Below are 17,399 nucleotides of genomic sequence, written 5' to 3'. Positions count from 1 at the left end.
TGCCTGGTTTGAATGTAGGATAGTGTTAAGTCCCTGAAAGTGAAGATCAGCTCTGTGGTGGGAGAGGCAGGGAGAACAAAAGGAGCAAACAAGCAATGAAGCATGATTTTAGAGACATTTGGGTTTTGAGATTCTCCAACTGTCTTCTATTAGGATTGCATCTGTATTTGGGTGCCTAAAAAAAGAGGGGAAAAAATAAAGGGGAAGACTCATTTCCAGAGGTGCAGAGGAAGCAGCATGGTTCCTCCTGTGTGTCTGTGTTTCCACTGCCTCAGGGGTGCTTGGATGCAGCTCAAGGAGGACCAGGCGCAGTGAATGAGGACCTGAAATTTTATTACCTTCATCTTCTTTTGGAAGCAGAGCCTATTTGCAGATTTACAGCTTGTGTCAACAGGAAGTTCATGTTTACAAGTTTCCAGGAAAAAAAGCCAGCATTCCTGTCCTATGCGATAGCTCGGTGGGGACGCTGCCTCACATGGGAGTTCTCAGATTGGTATGCTAGACAGGAATGAGTTTTAGCCATGTAAAACATCCAGACAAAAAGATAAAGCTATGAAAAAATTGAAGGCCAGAAGGAAAACAGTAATTCAGCAATTTGGTGGAAAATACACAGCAAGACAGCATAGCCATTTCTGGAAAAATACTTTTGTAGCATCTGGGATTCACACTTCAAAGCAACAGAAGAATTTCAAGAGGACAAAAAACTATATTCAGGCACTAACATGAATTTTTCTCGTCTGGTCCAAGTCTCTTGTCATTCCCATTACACTGTTCCTCCAAGGGTCAGCAGCCAAGCTCGGCCTACAGTCACACCAGGGTGGCCCCTCTCCTCCCCACAAGCGCAGACATGGTACCATAGTGGTGTCTGGTGGTGCCTCTGGATCCACCAGGACCTGCCAGGATCCATCCTCCCCCCTGAGCTCAACCCCAGGTCAAGCCTCCTCCTCTCTAGAGTCACCAGCATCAGAGAGGTTTGAAGGACAGCGAAGCCACTGCCCACAACCAGAAAGTGCAGGTAGCAGCAGCTTGCTCTAACCCCGAAGCAGGGCCATGCCAGCTGCAGAACAGACCTCTGGCAGCAGTTCCACCTCGAAGCCTTCCTGAAAGGGAAGTGCAGAAAGCTGCTCTGCACAACGAGACTCCAGCACCCTGCACATCTCTGCAGACCGCGTTAGTACAGCAGCTGGTATGCTGCAAATTCTCACCCCAATTTCACAGCAACTTCCCCCTGCATAAAAGCCATGTTTTCAAGAGTAAAACTTCAAATGCTAAATCTCAAGCTGAGGACACCATTTATTGCCTTCAGCAAGCAGGAAACCTGGGCAGAAACAGCCCCATCCTGTGAAACCCGGTCTTAAAACCATCGTCTTCCATATGGTTATTGAAAAAAAATCCAAAACCAAACAAAAAAAAGCAACCCTCTTTCAAAAATTACACAAAACAAGGAGACATCAGCCAAAGGTCAAGCAGCTAGCACTCTACCAGGATGCCAAAGAACTATATTCAAATCAGTAAATATTTATTTAGGCCATGTTGTACAGTTTAGTAAATACAATTACAGAGTGCCTAGGGTGGTTTCGGATCTCCTGAGCACATATTGGACCCAGGGAAAATTTCTGTCTTGAAAATGGACATTTTCCAACAGAAGACTGTTTCAATCAGAACATACTTCTAAAACAAACTCATTCAACAAAACACAACAGGTACAGAAAATTAAGTCTCAAAAAAATACAGCTACCCTTCTCCTTCGACAAACCAGCTGAAGAAAACCAGGCTGATGAAGCACACAACCTACCCACCCTTAAAAACTCCCAGGATTTAACATGCAGAAGTTTCAGACCAACCCAGCTAAAGAGGAAGCCAGTAATTGCTGGAGGCATCAGCTCCCTCCAACCCCACCACGTCTGTACCCAATACTTTGAGCCACAGCTGCCCCCCCGCACAGATTTTAGGTGACCCACCTCACCCAGAGGTGCACATCTCCACTCATCCCCTGGGCATTCCAGCTCTTTCCATATAAACCCAGCAGCACTAATAACGAAATTCCCAGTGGGGTCCGAGAGATGGGGAGGAGAAAGTCATGCAAAGCTCCCAAAACTTTTTTTTTTCCATCCAAAGTGCTTAGGAGGAAACACACCATTACTGAGGAGCTGCCTGCCCTGGATCCAAGCATTTTACATCCAGGTAACCACTGTCCTTACGCAAGGGGATGGAAGCCATCAGATCCCTTATCATTTCTCCATAGGAGAAAGGGGGATCCATCTGTGCTTGTGGTCCCCTAGCAAGCTCCCTGCAGCAGTGGAGTGAGCAGAGCGAGTGCTCAGCACCCTGCTCTGCTCATGCACCCCCTCGGCTCTCCTGTTCCCACAAACCTGGTAAGTAATATACTGGAAAACACTCAGGACAGTTCAAAGCGAAGATTTTTCAATAGACTGAAAAAAGCATTTGGTGAGAGCATCACATCAAAGAAGTCAGAGGTCTTCCACCCCATGCACAGGACATACATGTTCGGACAATTCTCAAGAGCCAGCAATAGCCAAAGGTCTGTGTGCTGAAGTTGATTAACGTGCACACAGGGGAATAAGGAAGAGGCCAAAAAATTACCTTCAATCTAAAAACTCGGGTCTACTAAACCTGAAGCTTCAACAGCTGTCAACCCCTTTATTTTCTACACCAAGAGTTCTTAAAAAAAAACAACTCAGGGGAAAGAGCAAGAAAGAAACACCTTAATTTAAAAAACAATAATAAAAACCTGGAGTAGGAGATGAAAGAGAGATACTCATCAAAAAAGCTTCTCCAAGGTGGGGCTGGATTTGATGGCACAGGTGGTTAAAAGGCAGCATTCTGGAAATAGCTGATTCCATTTGGCTGTGCTGCTACTGAGAAAAAAAAATAATAAACCAGCTCGAGCATACACTTACTTCCTCTTCATTTCATTAATCCTACCCAGAACCATCGCTGAGGTGAAGCCGTGTTTATTGCAGACGGTTCTGCTTCAGGGTGTGCTCTGCCCAGGTGAAATAGCACGCTGCGGGGCTGCTCCTAACTCTCCCCAGCTGTGTTTTGCTGACGGTCCTGAACGTCCCCACCTGGTTCTGCAGATGGAACAGCTGCAGTTAAAGGCAAACACCTGGCCCACCACAGCCCTGCCCCGCGTTGCAGGGGGAGATTAGAGTTACACCGGCTCCTGCCCTACTTAAGCTGTACCAGTATTTGGATTATAAACGCCGCGTTTGTGGTTAATAACCTGACTGCTTTGAGCCCAAGTAACTTGAAATGCTGCAGGCTGAGTTTTGAGTTCAGCATGACTTGTTTATGTTCAGTTAATGACCATGGTCAGCTTTCCACTGACTGGCCACCAAAAAAATCCCTGAAGGAGTGGGAGAGTGAGCGACAGATACACCACCCCTCCTACTCAGAGCTGCAGACCACCACTGGGCGCCCCAACGATCGTATGCTTACAACCAGTTGCACCCCTTGCACAACAGCTCGGGGTTGCACCGACCCAACCAGGGCTGCCGAGCCCAGCACCGCGGTGTGTCCCAGGCAGCCAGGCTCACAGCACGCCCTGCTCCGTGTAGGGAAAGGTAAGACCACGCATGCTCCAAGCTGCTCATGTCTGACCTGATGCTCCAAGCCATAGCATAAGTACTTTGAATTTTACTTCCCTGCAGATCTAGAAGAATAGATGACAAATATATAACCTTTAGGGAACATCATTATGAGCAGAGCAAGAGAAAAACATTTCCAGGGGGGATTTTTTCAGCAGCCATTTCAAGTAACACCTCTCTTCAAGGTAATAATACTGCAGTCTGAGCAGGCTTCTAGTCCAAGAGTTCATTCTTCTCACAACTAAACAGCAGCGTAATACATCTACCTGATTAGCAGTGCTGCTTCAGCATTTCTTTCAGCATTTTTCCTGCAGCGTCCTGCTCAGTGATGACAATATTTATATTGGGAACACAAGAATATGCAACTATGCCACTACAAACTGTAGAGACAGACGGTGCACTTAAAAAACCCCAAACAAAAACCACTTCCCGATAGGCTCCAAATGTCTGGAAACTGACAGCATCAGTCAAAGAAGCTACCTGCTACTTAGCAGTGACTTTTAGATGACCTGAACCTAATTCAGAATCATAGTCATATAGGGGAAAAAATCCCTGAGATGTAATAAACTTTTTGAAGGAGATAATTTGAGGGCAAAAATTAGATCTTGCAAGGCCAAACTGACAGGAATTAGTTCAAGAAACCCTGCAGGGTCAACTTGTATTAACTACAGAAGATCCTTCTGCAAATTAAAAGGTTTTCCTGCCTGCTTGTTTGGGGATATGGAAAAGCTGCAAACTCACCCCCTAAGGTTCGCACTAACGACAGAGGCTGCTAAATGCCAGAAGGAGTCTCAGAGACGAGATGTTGGAATGATAAGAAGTGCTGAAGGTGCAGCCCACTAAATTCTTCCATGTTCAAGAGTCAAGTCCAACCAAACCGACATTTATAAAAGCTCCTCTTTGGGTCCTCTTGCTGAGGAAAAAAGAGTGATGCTCTGACCTGACACAACCAGTCATGTTGAGGGATAATTCCTGCGCTCTTGGGTCCCGTTACAAACACCTGCATCCCTGTGTCTCTTGGTACCCAGCCTCCCCCTTGCCTTGGCCTTTTCACAGTCCATCCCGCAGGCAGGCGAGTTTACTACACAAATGGAGTGTGGCTGTCTTCTTGACGCATGCAGAACACATAATCCTCAGAGAGATAATCCTGATTTAATGATGAAATTAAGGACCTTTTGATCAACAAATAAATTTTATAAAAGCTCTATTAAATATCCTTAAGTCTCTGGGACAGGACGACGGACCTCTAAAATTAATTTTGTATGTGACTCTCTCAAGCTGTGTAATGTACATGAGTCAGGGACAGCAACACTGCTCCTTCTTGTTTGCAAGCACCGTAAAATCTCTAACAGCACTGGAGGCAAATTTCCCATGCTTATTGACATCTGCCTGCCACCCCTTCACACGAAATGCCTCATCCTCTGCCTGCCAGAGGAGCCAGAGGACACCACGATCTCTAGCTCACCCAACTCCATCTCTCCAACTCACAGCACGCCTCCTGCACGCCAAAAATGGGACTGACAGTGGTACAGCCGACCTGGCCACGAGAAAGTGGACCAAAACCACCCCGCTGATTTCATACAGACCAACAAACTGAGAGGTGGGCAGGAACTCTGTCAAAGCCAACTCGGGCTGCATTGAGCTAGTGACCTCCCAGCTGAACTTTCTAGCCTCTGCCAGTCAGTACCAGGTTTTGCATTAAAAAAAATCAGATTTGAAAACAATTCCTCATTAAAACTTAGGTGCAGAAACCCACTTTATGCTCACTGTACAGAAATCCTCAGACACTTGTTTTCTGACCTCATGAGAACTTGCTCCAGCACCGAGAAGAACCCAATGAATTGACATTTTCAACACTTTCTTTTACCCTCAAGTACAAACACGCAGCTTCTGAGAAAAAACAGTGATGCTCTGACCTGACACAACCAGTCATGTTGAGGGATAATTCCTGCGCTGTATCAGTGACTGGAATTACCAGAGCTTTGCCAACAGCTTAATGAGATGGAAACTCACGCTCCCACTGCCAGAATTTGTTTGTCGGGGTATAAACTATTTGGATGCTCCGAATATTTTGCTTCTGTGTTATAAAACAGGTGCGAAGAGGTACATCTCCAGTCACGGAGCTGCTGCTCGGAGAAGCGCAGCCATTTGGACAGCACCATCGGTGACAGATTTAAATTCCTGGCATGTTGCATGTACACAGGCAGATCTGTCCACTGGCTCATCCTCGCCTCGGTTGTTCTGCTGATCTACAGACTCAGCCCATGCTGGAGAAGCAGAGTCAGCAGAGAGAGGGCTACCGTGCCTGGTCACCTGAACAAGCCTGCGCATGCCACCGCTTCTCATCCCATCTAGGGTGGTTCTTTTTTAGCTTTTCTTTGGGGCTACTATCAGCAGAAGTGGAACCTCCCTGGCCTTCAGACTGCGAAGACCAGCAATGACTGCACAAATCCTGCATAAAGGAGCAGAAAACCCAGCTTGCTGCAAAATTGTGCCGAGGGAGGCTTTGTGCAGGGCAGAGAGGGGTGGTGGGTGCATTTGGGGAGGTACCAAAGTACTGCTGCACCCAGCAGCACAGCATAGGGAAGTGCCCCTCTGGTGGCTGTTCCTAACAGGGCTCACTCACGGGAGCGAAATAACAACAGGCTTTCACTGAACAGGGCTGCAAGAGCCTGGACAGCAGCTAGGTCACATCTGTCCACAGTCCACTTGAAGCAGAATCCGTCCCATGTGGTGCTGCCACGTTCTGCAGGGCTTCCTGGGCCACCTTACACCACTAAGAGCAGCACAGTAACAGTGCAGTGCTGGTGGGAACTGAGGCAATCCTTACTGACACATGCAAAAGGGAAAGTGGAGATCCTATATCCAACCAACCATCCTGTATGGTATCTGCGAGACTAAAGGCAAGAACTTCTGCATGGACGAGATCCTGGTCTCTGATGCTCAACTATCCGTAAATCATCAGAAAAGTCATCAGCACTGATAGAAGATCAAGGAGATGTGGTAAACTACATTCAGGAGTAGTGACCGAGTCTACAACTGTTATTTTTATGAGCATATTTTACCATAAAAGTCTTACAAATTTCATCCCATTAACTTTATCTCAAACTTAACTTTCTTAATTAGAGGTATAGGGCTCAAGGGAAACTGCTGTAATTATTAAATGGGAAATAAAACCTGATGAACACAGTAGCTGCAGTGACTGAAGATGTTAACATTTAAATAAAACTGGCAGCAGTCAAGTCAAGAAACATCTAAAAAATTACCTGCTCAACAGTTTGTGTGCTCTAATAGTTGTTTACCCATTCACATGCACAAAGGTTGGTTTTTTTCCTCTTGCTAAAATCAATACTACACAGGGAAAAGAAACAATTTGTTCAATGAGACAAGTATATTCAAGAAGAAAAAGGACAGACAAGAGCATGTGAACATTTCTGGAGTACCACAGTGCAGAATCAGGCCAAGCAGGTGCTTTTAGATATGGGCGGCAGGGATGGCAATGCTAAAATCAAAGAGGGTGCAGGTCACCCCAAACACTCCTTTTGCAAGGTCCCCATCCACAAGCTTTCCAAAAGAGGGGTATCTGCTGCTGTCCAAGATTCTTCCCAAGATTCCATCAAATTAACTTCTAGGTACTCAGCATACCTAGATTGTAGTGGTTTGACCCTGGCTGGATGCCAGATGCCCACCAAAACCGCTCTATCACTCCCCTCCTCAACCAGACAGGGGAGAGAAAATACAACAAAAGGCTTGTGGGTGGAGATAAGGACAGGGAGATCACTCTGCAATTACTGTCATGGGCAAAACAGACTCAACTTGGGGAAATTAATTTAATTTATTACCATTCAAATCAGAAAAACACCTTCCTCCCACCCATACCTTCTTCCCAGGCTTAACGTCACCTCCAATTTCTCTCCCTCCTTCCCCCAAGCAGCACAGGGGACAGGGAACGGGGGGTTGCGGTCAGTTCATCACACGCTGTCTCTGCTGCTCCTTCCTCCTCACACTCGTCCCCTGCTCTGGCGTGGGGTCCTCCCTGGGCTGCAGGTGGAGATCTGCTCCACCGTGGGCCTCCACGGGCCGAGGGGCACAGCCTGCCTCACCGTGGTCTTCACCACAGGCTGCCAGGGAATCTCTGTCCGGCGCCTGGAGAACCTACTGCCTCCTTCTGCACTGACCTGGGGGTCTGCAGGGCTCTTGCTCTCACACAGCTTCATTCCTCTCTCCCACTGGCACAGATATTTTTTCCCCCCCTGCTTAATATGCTGTCACAGAGGCACTACCACTGCCCCGATGGGCTCAGCCTTGGCCAGTGGCAGGTCCATCTTGAAGCTAGCTGGCATGGGCTCCATCAGACATGGGGGAAGCTTCTGGCATTTTCTCACAGAAGCCACCCCTGTAGCCCCCCTGCTACCAAAACCTTGCCATGCAAACCCACTAACCTAGATACAGAGGGAAGATCACACTTTCACAGAAAAAATCACCCTCTGCGAGGGGAGAAAGGCACCAACCAGTGTATTCTGAAATGTGGAGACTCGGGTGGACTAAAGGAAGTAATCTGGAGTCAGGCATTTTGCAGCAGAGGAGTAAAACTCTCAAACTCTTGGAGTTGGTTTAGGAGTAGTAAATGGATGCAGGTGATCCGCCAAAAATTCAATTTTGTGTGACACTGATTTGCAGTCCCTGATACCCCAGTCAGATTTACAAGCTCTGTGAACAAGTCCCTGCCTGTGTCTAAATTCTGGCCTCTCCTTTCTGCATACAACTTTATAGGTGAGGGGTGGCTTGGCTACAGAAGTAGATGTATAGATGACAGCAGAGACTAGGTTAAGGATCTATTCCTGCCTCTGTGATTATCGATACCACAGCCCTGAACCATTTCAGCTCTGCAAAGGTCCTGGAGATGCTCTCCCAGATCTGCTAAACCAGTTTGCTTCATGGTTGCCAAAGATTTGCCGTATTTTTTTTTCTGGAAACCATCCTCAAGATTGCTGCCTTTTCTCTCCATCTCTAAGCAGATCTCCTGGCAGAAAAAAACTGGTCCCGGGAAGCAGATGGCTCTGTGATAAGGATATCAAGTTTAATACAACTTCCATCTATGAAGGGGGATGAGAAGGGAGTAGGGAAGGCTCAGAAAGCTAGAAACCTGGATGCATCAGCTCGTACATGCACGCAACCATGGCGCAAGCACTGAAACACACTCAAGTACATGCCCAGCCTCAAAGAGCGGGCAGGTGTCTAGGCTGACACAAGTGATCTCAAGCTAGGCTTGAAGGTTTTTCAGTGCCTCCTGATCTGTGATAGTTTAGGAGTGGAAATGCATCACTGAAAGAACATTCCTGAAGTCAACAGAGTTTCTCAGCACAACATAAAGTACAGAGTGTATCGTTACTCACCATGGGAAGGTGATCCATCAGCATCTGTAGTGCGAAGAGGGAAGCAAACAGCAGAAGGAAAGCAAAGCGCTAGAAAGAATTTCTGGCTAGAATTTGCTGCTTTAAATCTTCACGTGAACATGGGCTGTGTGCTGCAGAATGCCATGCTCGCATCGCGGAAGCAAAATGGGCACAAGGCTTCCATCCAACTCAGATTTAATGGCATAGAAGATAGATCCGCTCTTTGAGAAAAATCCCAATTGTTGATTTCTGTTTTGTCTGGCGATGGAGCACAGTATTCCTCCTTCCTTCCTGCCAAAAGTGGTGGAAGTATGATGTACTTTAAAGTAATTACAGTACCTCATCCCAGAAATGGCTGCATTTCAAACTAGGCAGGAGATACAAAAGTGGGGAGTGGCTCCCTGATGAATGTTTAACCTGCTTTCAGACCTCGGGATGAGAAGATGCTCTTCAAAACAAACTATGGCGTTTTGCTTCCAATCCTGTCTGATTTGTCTCCCTTTGATCTGCCTGGAACTGCTAGCACCTCCATGCTCTTGCTGGCAAGTCCAGGGCAGCACTGCCCCAATGCAGCAGCCACAGGCAGGAGCTGCCTTTCTACAATACGGCTCAGCTTGATACAGGGTTTTTTTTGTTGAACTGATGTCTCTCCAACTCCTCAGAAAAACTGGCTAACATTTGGCTGTGACAACCCTGTGCCCTTCTAAATACACAGCCTGGGTTTTGAGTATGCCTGGAAGTGTTCAGTATTCTGATTATTGGTAGAACAGCCACAATTATCCAAATAAAACTATTACTACATTGGGCCTTAGATCATAAATAGAACTTAAATGGATTTTATTACATCCCAGGAAGCAAGAGCTACAGAAGGAAAAGTATTGCTAAGTGTGCATTGCTACTACCTATCAATTTCTCCTAAACACTCAGCACTTAAGAAATACCCAAAGAAGCACACTGCTCCCACAGCATAACTACTTCAAATTCCCCTCTGAGCTCTTCCCTTTTAGCCAACTCGCATGGTACGTTTTAGCAGCTGAAAATTAAAGGGTCACAATATTGAGCCTTCAGGTATCAAGTTCACAATGGAAATAGCAGCTGACACAGGAAAGGGCACCGCTGAGCACGGTGGTAATAATTCTGTTGCCTCAGAGCTGGAAGCAGCTCCCTTACACCAAGTTTGTTATTTAACTCAGCAAGAAATGAAAGAAAATGCCACAGCCGTGGATTTATTCCTTACACAGCCTCTTTCAAATCATACTCCAAAACCAGAGCCCCACTAGCAGTGAGAGTCCCTAACTTTGGCTGCAGCATCCTCTTTAATTCAAGTAACTCCCTTTCAAGTGCCAGCGAACGCAGTGATGGCAGTGGCCTAAGTGAAGGCTGTGCTGTCCTTCAAGCCCAGGCAAGCTCTTCAGCTGGAGCCCAGCTTCCAGAAGACTTCACAGGAGGCAAACACAACTAGATGCCTCAGGTCCAACAGCAAGGAACGACAAATCCGGGATGTCTGACAGCCACCGGCCCCGGCAGGAACAAGGAGGGCTTCTGTGGGGCCCCGGGAAGCCAGCCAGATACGCCTGCTTCCCTTTTGCCCCTCCTCACGTCATCCAGAAAAAGCCATCTTGCCACCCCAGGAACTCCCCACCTGGGCCCGCTCTGTGGTGACAGCCCAGGCCTGCTGTTACCTCCCAAACAGATGCATTTATTCTCTTGAGAGTCTCCTACATCTTATCTAGCTGGCAGTTTCCAAACGTCGATCGCCAAGTCCAGCTAAAACCACTTTAAGCCCTTTTAGGCAATTATTCCTGAAAGCGTTCCGGCTGGGGAGCAAGGAAGGCAGAACGGCAGCCCCGCGGCAGGGTCCCCCCTCGCTGTCCTGCTGGGACGGGTATGGAAAGCACCTCCTGCACCCCGCTCTGGTGCCGCTGTAAACAGGACCTGGCACGGGAATGGATGTACAGTTTACAAAGATCCCTTGCTTCAAGCAAATTTGCCTCTCAACACATGGCCAAACTCTCACGCAATAAATTAACTATTTGGCAGCCACTGAACTAGCACTGGAGCCAAACCAATTAGGGTTTAATGTGATCCCAATTTCCTATTTCTGAGACGGGGGTTGGGGAGTGGGGGGCAGAGAAGGGGGAAGAGGAGGGAGAGAGAGCAAACTAAATCCCCTCCTGGTTTATAAATCCTTGCCAATCATCCCAGATAAACCTGTCACCCACAGCTCTAAATCTGTATCTGCACTCGCATGCTCCAAGGGACGCTATGGGAAAAGGCGCATTGGATGCAGCCAGCCTGATTCTCGACATGTGTTTTCCATACTTGGGAAATTCAATCATTTAAAAAATATTTACCAAGCTTTGTCTTTAATTAGAAAAACATGACGACGGATAAGGCGAGTTATTGTTTCTAAGCTAGAAATGTCAGAGATCCTAATGATGTCAGAAGATAAACCCCATTACTGACCCACGTACGCGCTGCCAGGCCGGCAAATGTTTCAAAGGTTTTTTTCATCTCCCCTCAAAGTTCAGCCCTTTACAGTCACAATTTATCAGTGGCTTCTTGGCCCCCACCAAACCTAATCAGTGAGGAGGAGGGAAGACTCCTGCCTGCAGATCAGCTAGATGGGGTGTTTTAATGCAAAAGAGCTTGCACAGCGGGGGAGGAACATGGGAGCCATTTGACTTCTTCGTGTTTTAACATCCTGACTACAGTACCGCCCCTGCACATGCAATTATGTGCCATCACCTAAAATAAGCAAATTAATCTCATTGGCACCTGGAAATGTCGCAGGCTGATATCCCCAACCTTTAAAAAAGTGTTAAAAAGTTTCTGCTTAACTAAGACCAACTGAAATATTTGCTCCTAAGAACAGAGCCACAACATATTGTGTACCACAGTACTCACAAAAGAAAAGAAAGCTGATGGTGCTCCAAGCAAGAAAACCACAAGTGTTTGTCTGCCCAGGACCATGTGTGACCATACAGATGTACCCCACACTACAGCTGCTTTTCCACCTCCGTTTGTTCAAGCACCTCCAGTCAGACGCAGAGACTCCGCAGGCAGGATGCACAACTTAAAAGTATAAAGCAAGTATTTGTTGGCTAACAGATACAAAAGATAGCTGGGATGTACTGAGTTATTAAGCTAAGCATTTGTGTGCTCACCAGTCCTGATAAGGCGTCTGAAGAGTCAGGCAGGGTCCCTGGATCAGCTCCCCAGCACTGCCCAGCTGCTGTCTGCCGCCAGCCCAGTCCCACCAGAGTCGGTGATGCTCAACCCAACCATCCCTCACCAGTCCAGCCTACTCCCACCTACACCGACAATGTACAGCCTCCCTGTTTTCTTTCCTATAGGTTTTTATAGCTCCTTCTCCTCCTCCTGTTGCCTCCTGTCAGAAATGATAAAATGCACACACAAGCCAAGTGGGAGCATCCCAGGTGATATATTTGGAGGAACTTGCTGTTACAGCAACTAGGTGCACTATTAGGAAGTGACAGACTAACTCCCAAGAGATCATGAGGATTAAAAATATGGATGCATGTAGTTCAGGGAGAAGCTGGTATTGACACTAACAAACCGGTGTGTCTATTAAGTCCACTTGGAGAAAAGCAGCAGTAATTCTGCAAGCACTCACTAAGCATCCATCCGATTATTTTATGACATCCACAGAAAAAAAATGGCTAATGCTACGCTTTCCATTCAAAATCATACCTGTAATGAAAAAATTCTGTAATATTTCAAAAAGCTTCAAAGTGTCACTGATAGACCCAAAGTCAAGACAACAGCATACCATTTATCTTCTGAAAATATCCTTGCAACCCAAGGTTGAGGGCTATTATCAACTACTATCTTAAATACCAACATAAATCTACACTGGACAAAATCCCTGCCTGAATAGTCTGATCCTTTAAATTATACCAAGACTGCAAAGCACGTCTTTGAGGAAAACATATGTGCAGACTTTGACCTCAAGGTCCAATTGCCAGATAAGTTACTACCTGTAGAAGTTAGGGCTTCCCTCTCTAGAAGAACATGAAACGGAGTAAAGAATGTTTGAACTGAGCTCTAAGGTCAGGGTTGATTAACTTGAAGTGCACAAATACAGCCAAAACAACATCCATGACACTTTTCATAGCTGAATCAAACATCCGTGGGTACACAGGTGGGATGCAGCAGGAAAGGATGGGAAGGTGATGGGGACAGAGGAGAAGTTTTCTGCTCCAGACATGGGGTGGACAAGTGCCTTCAGTATGGTGGGTTTTGGCCTGGAAGAGTTTCAGGTAAATTGCCTGTCTGGGTGGATGCATTGACTCCAGGACTTTCTACATTGGAGGGGGAGAGACAGATTCACTTCTCACCTCTGTGAATTTTACAGCCACCCCCTCCTTCTGACATCAAAGAGTTCACCTCTGATTCTTGCCAGCAAAAGGTAAACCTGAGCAGTCCTCCTCCCCACTCCAGTGGTTCATGGCAACATCTTGAGATAGCTGCAAAGCCTTGGAAGCTCAGGCTGACGGAAAGTGTACTCAGCTCACTATTCCACTCCAGTCCTGCTTTTAAGAGTCAGCCACATGAGCTCTACTTGAAGTACATGCTCTTTTCTATCCCCAGAGAAGGTGCAAATCACAGAATCACAGAACAATCGGGGTTGGAAGGGACCTCTGGAGATCATCTAGTCCGACCCCCTGCTAAAGCAAGGTCTCCTCGAGCAGGCTGCACAGAATCACATGCAGGAGGGTTTTGAATGTCTCCAGTGAAGGAGACTCCGCAAAATCAAAAAACTTTTCTTCTCTGACTGCTTTAAAAAGTCAGTTTATTTCATGCTTCTGAACACTGGTGCAAGGGAAGAGAAACACTGTAAGCCTTTAATTTTACAGTATATGAAAATCAAGACTAAGTCCCTGAAAGATCTATCTCCCCGTTGGAAATATCTATGTAAGAAAAGCATGCTCAGAAGAGTCAGTATGTGCCTTAAAATAATATGGAACATCCCAAAGTTTCAAAGCAGTTCCATATTTCTTCCTTCTTTCCAGATCACTCGTTTCACACCGAGCACTGAACCATTTCTCTGTAATACATACCCAAAGAAATCAAGCAACCTCCTGACATTGCCAGCAACTGGATTTATAATACAGCAAAAATCACTGGGCTGATAAACAAGGCAAAGCATATAATTTGTGCTTATAAAAATTATGAGTCTACAGCTGGTTATTCACCTTCTTGAGAGCAAAGATAAAATCCAACAATGTTCTTGGGCAGACACTAGGCCCAAGAACTAAGTGATGTGCCAGCGTTCAGCCTGTTCAATAACTGGCACTAACAGGACATCATTACCTGCTCTATCTACAAAGCTGCTGAAGGCTATAAGGTGTATTTACGTGCTTATGCTTGTAAAAGAGCTGTGTGGCTCACCAGGGTTATCATTAGCCCTTCACCAATGGATGCCGAGCTGCAGGCGTATTAAAGGTGCCTAAGAAATGATGCTTTAGCTGCCGCCAAGTCATCCAAAGCATCCCAGGTGCTCGTCACCCTCTCTTGCCAGCGGCTACTGCCTTGCTGTACCTGCTGGTGAAAGGTCAGTGCAATCACTTCCTGACTTGGTTCTGTCAGCGGGACCCAGATGAAAACCCTAATCTCAGACATGGTTTAATATTGCTAAACTGAGCGACTATACACACATTTACATGTTCTGGCCATGATCCGGAAAAACATTCAAACAACTTGCCCCAGGTTGCAGAAAGTGTCACAGCTGAGAGAGGAACTGGTTTCACATACCCATTGTGAAGCTATGGCTTTAGGCACAAGATCACTGTCTCCCTCAGCTTCTGTTATTTTAAAGCAGGATTTCGAAGGCACGTCCCTCCCCCCAGCGCTCAGTCTAAGAGGAACAGGGAATCTCACCAGTCTTTGCATACACCATCAAGCTGTGCCATGAGCAGACACACTGGGTGGGATTTGTTTCATCTAACTCCTTGTTGCCAAAGCCTAAGTCAGCTGTCCTGGACACCCCTTGCAGTCAATGAAAAAGCTCAGGCACCTCCAGTGTGTAATTTGACTCACCCGAAGAGAGATGTCCAAGACTGATGAGATGAATCACCCTCAGAAGCGCTTGCTTCTCCCCTGCGACTGCAGATGGAACTCAGAGGAAGGAGATCAGGCACAAAGGGCTGACTTTTGGACAGGGAGATTAAAGCAGATGACCTCACCCGAGCTCTTTCTGTAGGGCCTTTACTTCAAGGCAGACAAAATGAAAAGCCCTCTATGGCAGCGAGGTTAGGAGCCCATCAACCAGGTACCAGGGTTCTGCAAACCCCCGTGGATGTTACCATGGCTTGCTCACTGCTGTGTCCTCCTCCCGCCGCAGCCACCTGGGCCACCTTTTTAAGTCCGCATGCTTTGACAGACTAATATTTGCAATTGCCTTAAGGGATAAGAACCTCACCCTGAACATCTCCACACATTTTGCACTAAGCAGCACGATAAAGTCTTCACCCACCCTCTGCAATTTCCATCACTTGGTAATTCCTTCCCCATATCGGGAATGAAGCTTTCAGGGTGGTTTCCACATTAGCGTCAGCATCTATCTTTACATTGCTTCCCTATGAGCAATCACACTTCATTTTATAATTCCCTCATTTCCTCTGAGCTTTGGGATGTGCTTTTAACTGCTTTTCTCCTTTCACTGAACTATGACTTATCAACAGCCGCCGCCAGGCCATGATCCAGCCCCGTGTAAATGGCCCGGCCGGGGGCCCGGCCCTCTGGACATCCGTTACAGAGGGACATCGCGGCTCTGGCAGGCACCTCAGCTGAGACGCTCTCCATCCACTCCCAACTGTGGATAAACAAATACTGTGCGCAGAGGCATGGATGAGGAAAACATCAGGAGGTTAATGTGGTGAGAGGCACAGGCTCACCATCTACCCTGCTCCTTGTTGTGCTTCCCTCTCTCCAGCCGACCCGGTCGCTTTCAGAGAGCAAGTGCTGCGGTAACAAACCTGCCCTGAGAAACGCACAAGAGCAGCAGGGCTCCGGTTACCCACCAGCCCGAGTAGCAGAGGGTGCTGCACCAGACAGGCTTCACCCAGACACCCCGGGTCGGGGCCCACCTGACCCCTACAGGTCCAGCTGCTGCCGAGGCCACCGGCTGTCCCCAGCCAAGCCAGGGGCGAGCCGGGGGGCTGTGGCCAATAGCGCCGCTGCTGCCCGCCCCTCTGCCAGCGCGGCCACGGCCACCGGGCCCCCGCCCGCCCGGGAACCGCTGGGAAATGCCGGGGGCCACGTCGGGGGCCGGTATGGGAGGCGGGGTTGCCCAGGGCCGCTGCCGGCCCGGCCGCCCGACACTGCGGGCCAAGCACGGCACGCCAAGCACGCTAACCCGGCCCGGGCACCGCTCGCCTTCACGTACCGACGTGCGCAGCGGGCAGAGCCGCGCCGGGCGCAGCCCCCGCCCTGCTCCCCCCGGCAGCGCAGGGCAGGGCAGCCCCGAGGGGCTGAGCCCGACGGCGGGGCCGGCCCCAGCGCTGCCCGCCGCTCCCCGCCTCCAGCCGCGCCGCCCCCCGCCGCCAGAGGCCCGGCCAGGCCGAGGCGGCCCCGCCGCCGCCCGGCCCCGGCCCCGCTAGGCCCTTCGCCCCCGGCCGAGCGGCGCCGGGCGGGCCGGCGCCTCCCCCCGCGCCGCGGCTCTTACAGTGGCAGCCGCCCGGGATCCCCACCATCGCCCGGCTCCTCGGCGCCTCCTCCCGCTCCCCGCCGCGGCCCCTCCGGTCCGGCCCGGCCCGGCCCTTCGCCGTGACGCTACCGGGGGCGCGGCCTACCCGGCCCGCCCCGGCAAGGCCGCGGGAGGCTTGGCCTGCTGCCGGGTAGCGGAGCGGGGAGCCCCTGGTTGACCACAGGCGACGCTTTATATATGAATTTAATTCTGAATTTTAGCCTAGTTGTGGCTTACGGCCTCCCCAAGACCATGTCACCTTATTCCCACTTGTGTGCTGAGGCCGCCCCGGTAACACAGAGGTGTCGGGGCCTGGGCCTGCGGCCCAGCGCTGGGGTCTCGGTGGTGTCACCAAAGCTCTGAGCTGCCTCCTGGCACTGCCTAGGCCCAACTGCAGTTGCCCAACGATGGGGTATCCACTTCTCCAGGCAACCAGCGTCTCACCCCCTTCATCGTGAAAACTTCCTTCCTTATATCTGATCTAAACTGACCCTCTTTCTGTTTAAAACCGCTGCCTGTGACTACAGGCCTTGGTAGAAAATCTCTTTCCAGCTTTCATATAAGCCTTTATCTATTGAAAGCTGCAATACGGAAGAAAGGGGCTCTTCCCAAGTACCAGCTAACTCAGGGTCCTTCTGTGGAAAAGCCTTGCTACAAGCTCTCATGGTTAGGTGTGCCGTT

The 17,399-nt window shown here is 48.7% G+C and overlaps 1 protein-coding gene across 3 annotated transcripts in view; it reads right to left on the bottom strand.

Moving 5' to 3' along the window:
• The window catches only part of CBFA2T2 (CBFA2/RUNX1 partner transcriptional co-repressor 2), a 66,274-nt gene extending 49,477 nt beyond the window's left edge, over window positions 1-16,797 (bottom strand). For 2 of the 3 annotated variants that reach the window (XM_037401929.1, XM_037401930.1), the window contains exon 1: window positions 16,698-16,797. In XM_037401929.1, the coding sequence (XP_037257826.1) occupies window positions 16,698-16,725 (28 nt within the window). In that variant the 5' untranslated portion in view covers window positions 16,726-16,797. Of the gene's footprint in view, window positions 1-9,007; window positions 9,299-16,697 lie in introns of all 3 variants that reach the window. The other variant, XM_037401932.1, reaches the window with a different exon arrangement.
• Window positions 16,798-17,399: the final 602 nt, after the last annotated feature.

The sequence above is a fragment of the Falco rusticolus genome, chromosome 10, assembly GCF_015220075.1.
Source record: "Falco rusticolus isolate bFalRus1 chromosome 10, bFalRus1.pri, whole genome shotgun sequence".
In the NCBI taxonomy this organism is placed as follows: Eukaryota; Metazoa; Chordata; class Aves; order Falconiformes; family Falconidae; genus Falco; species Falco rusticolus.
The sequence above is the reverse complement of the archived record's forward strand: the minus strand, read 5'-3'. Positions and strand labels throughout refer to the sequence as shown.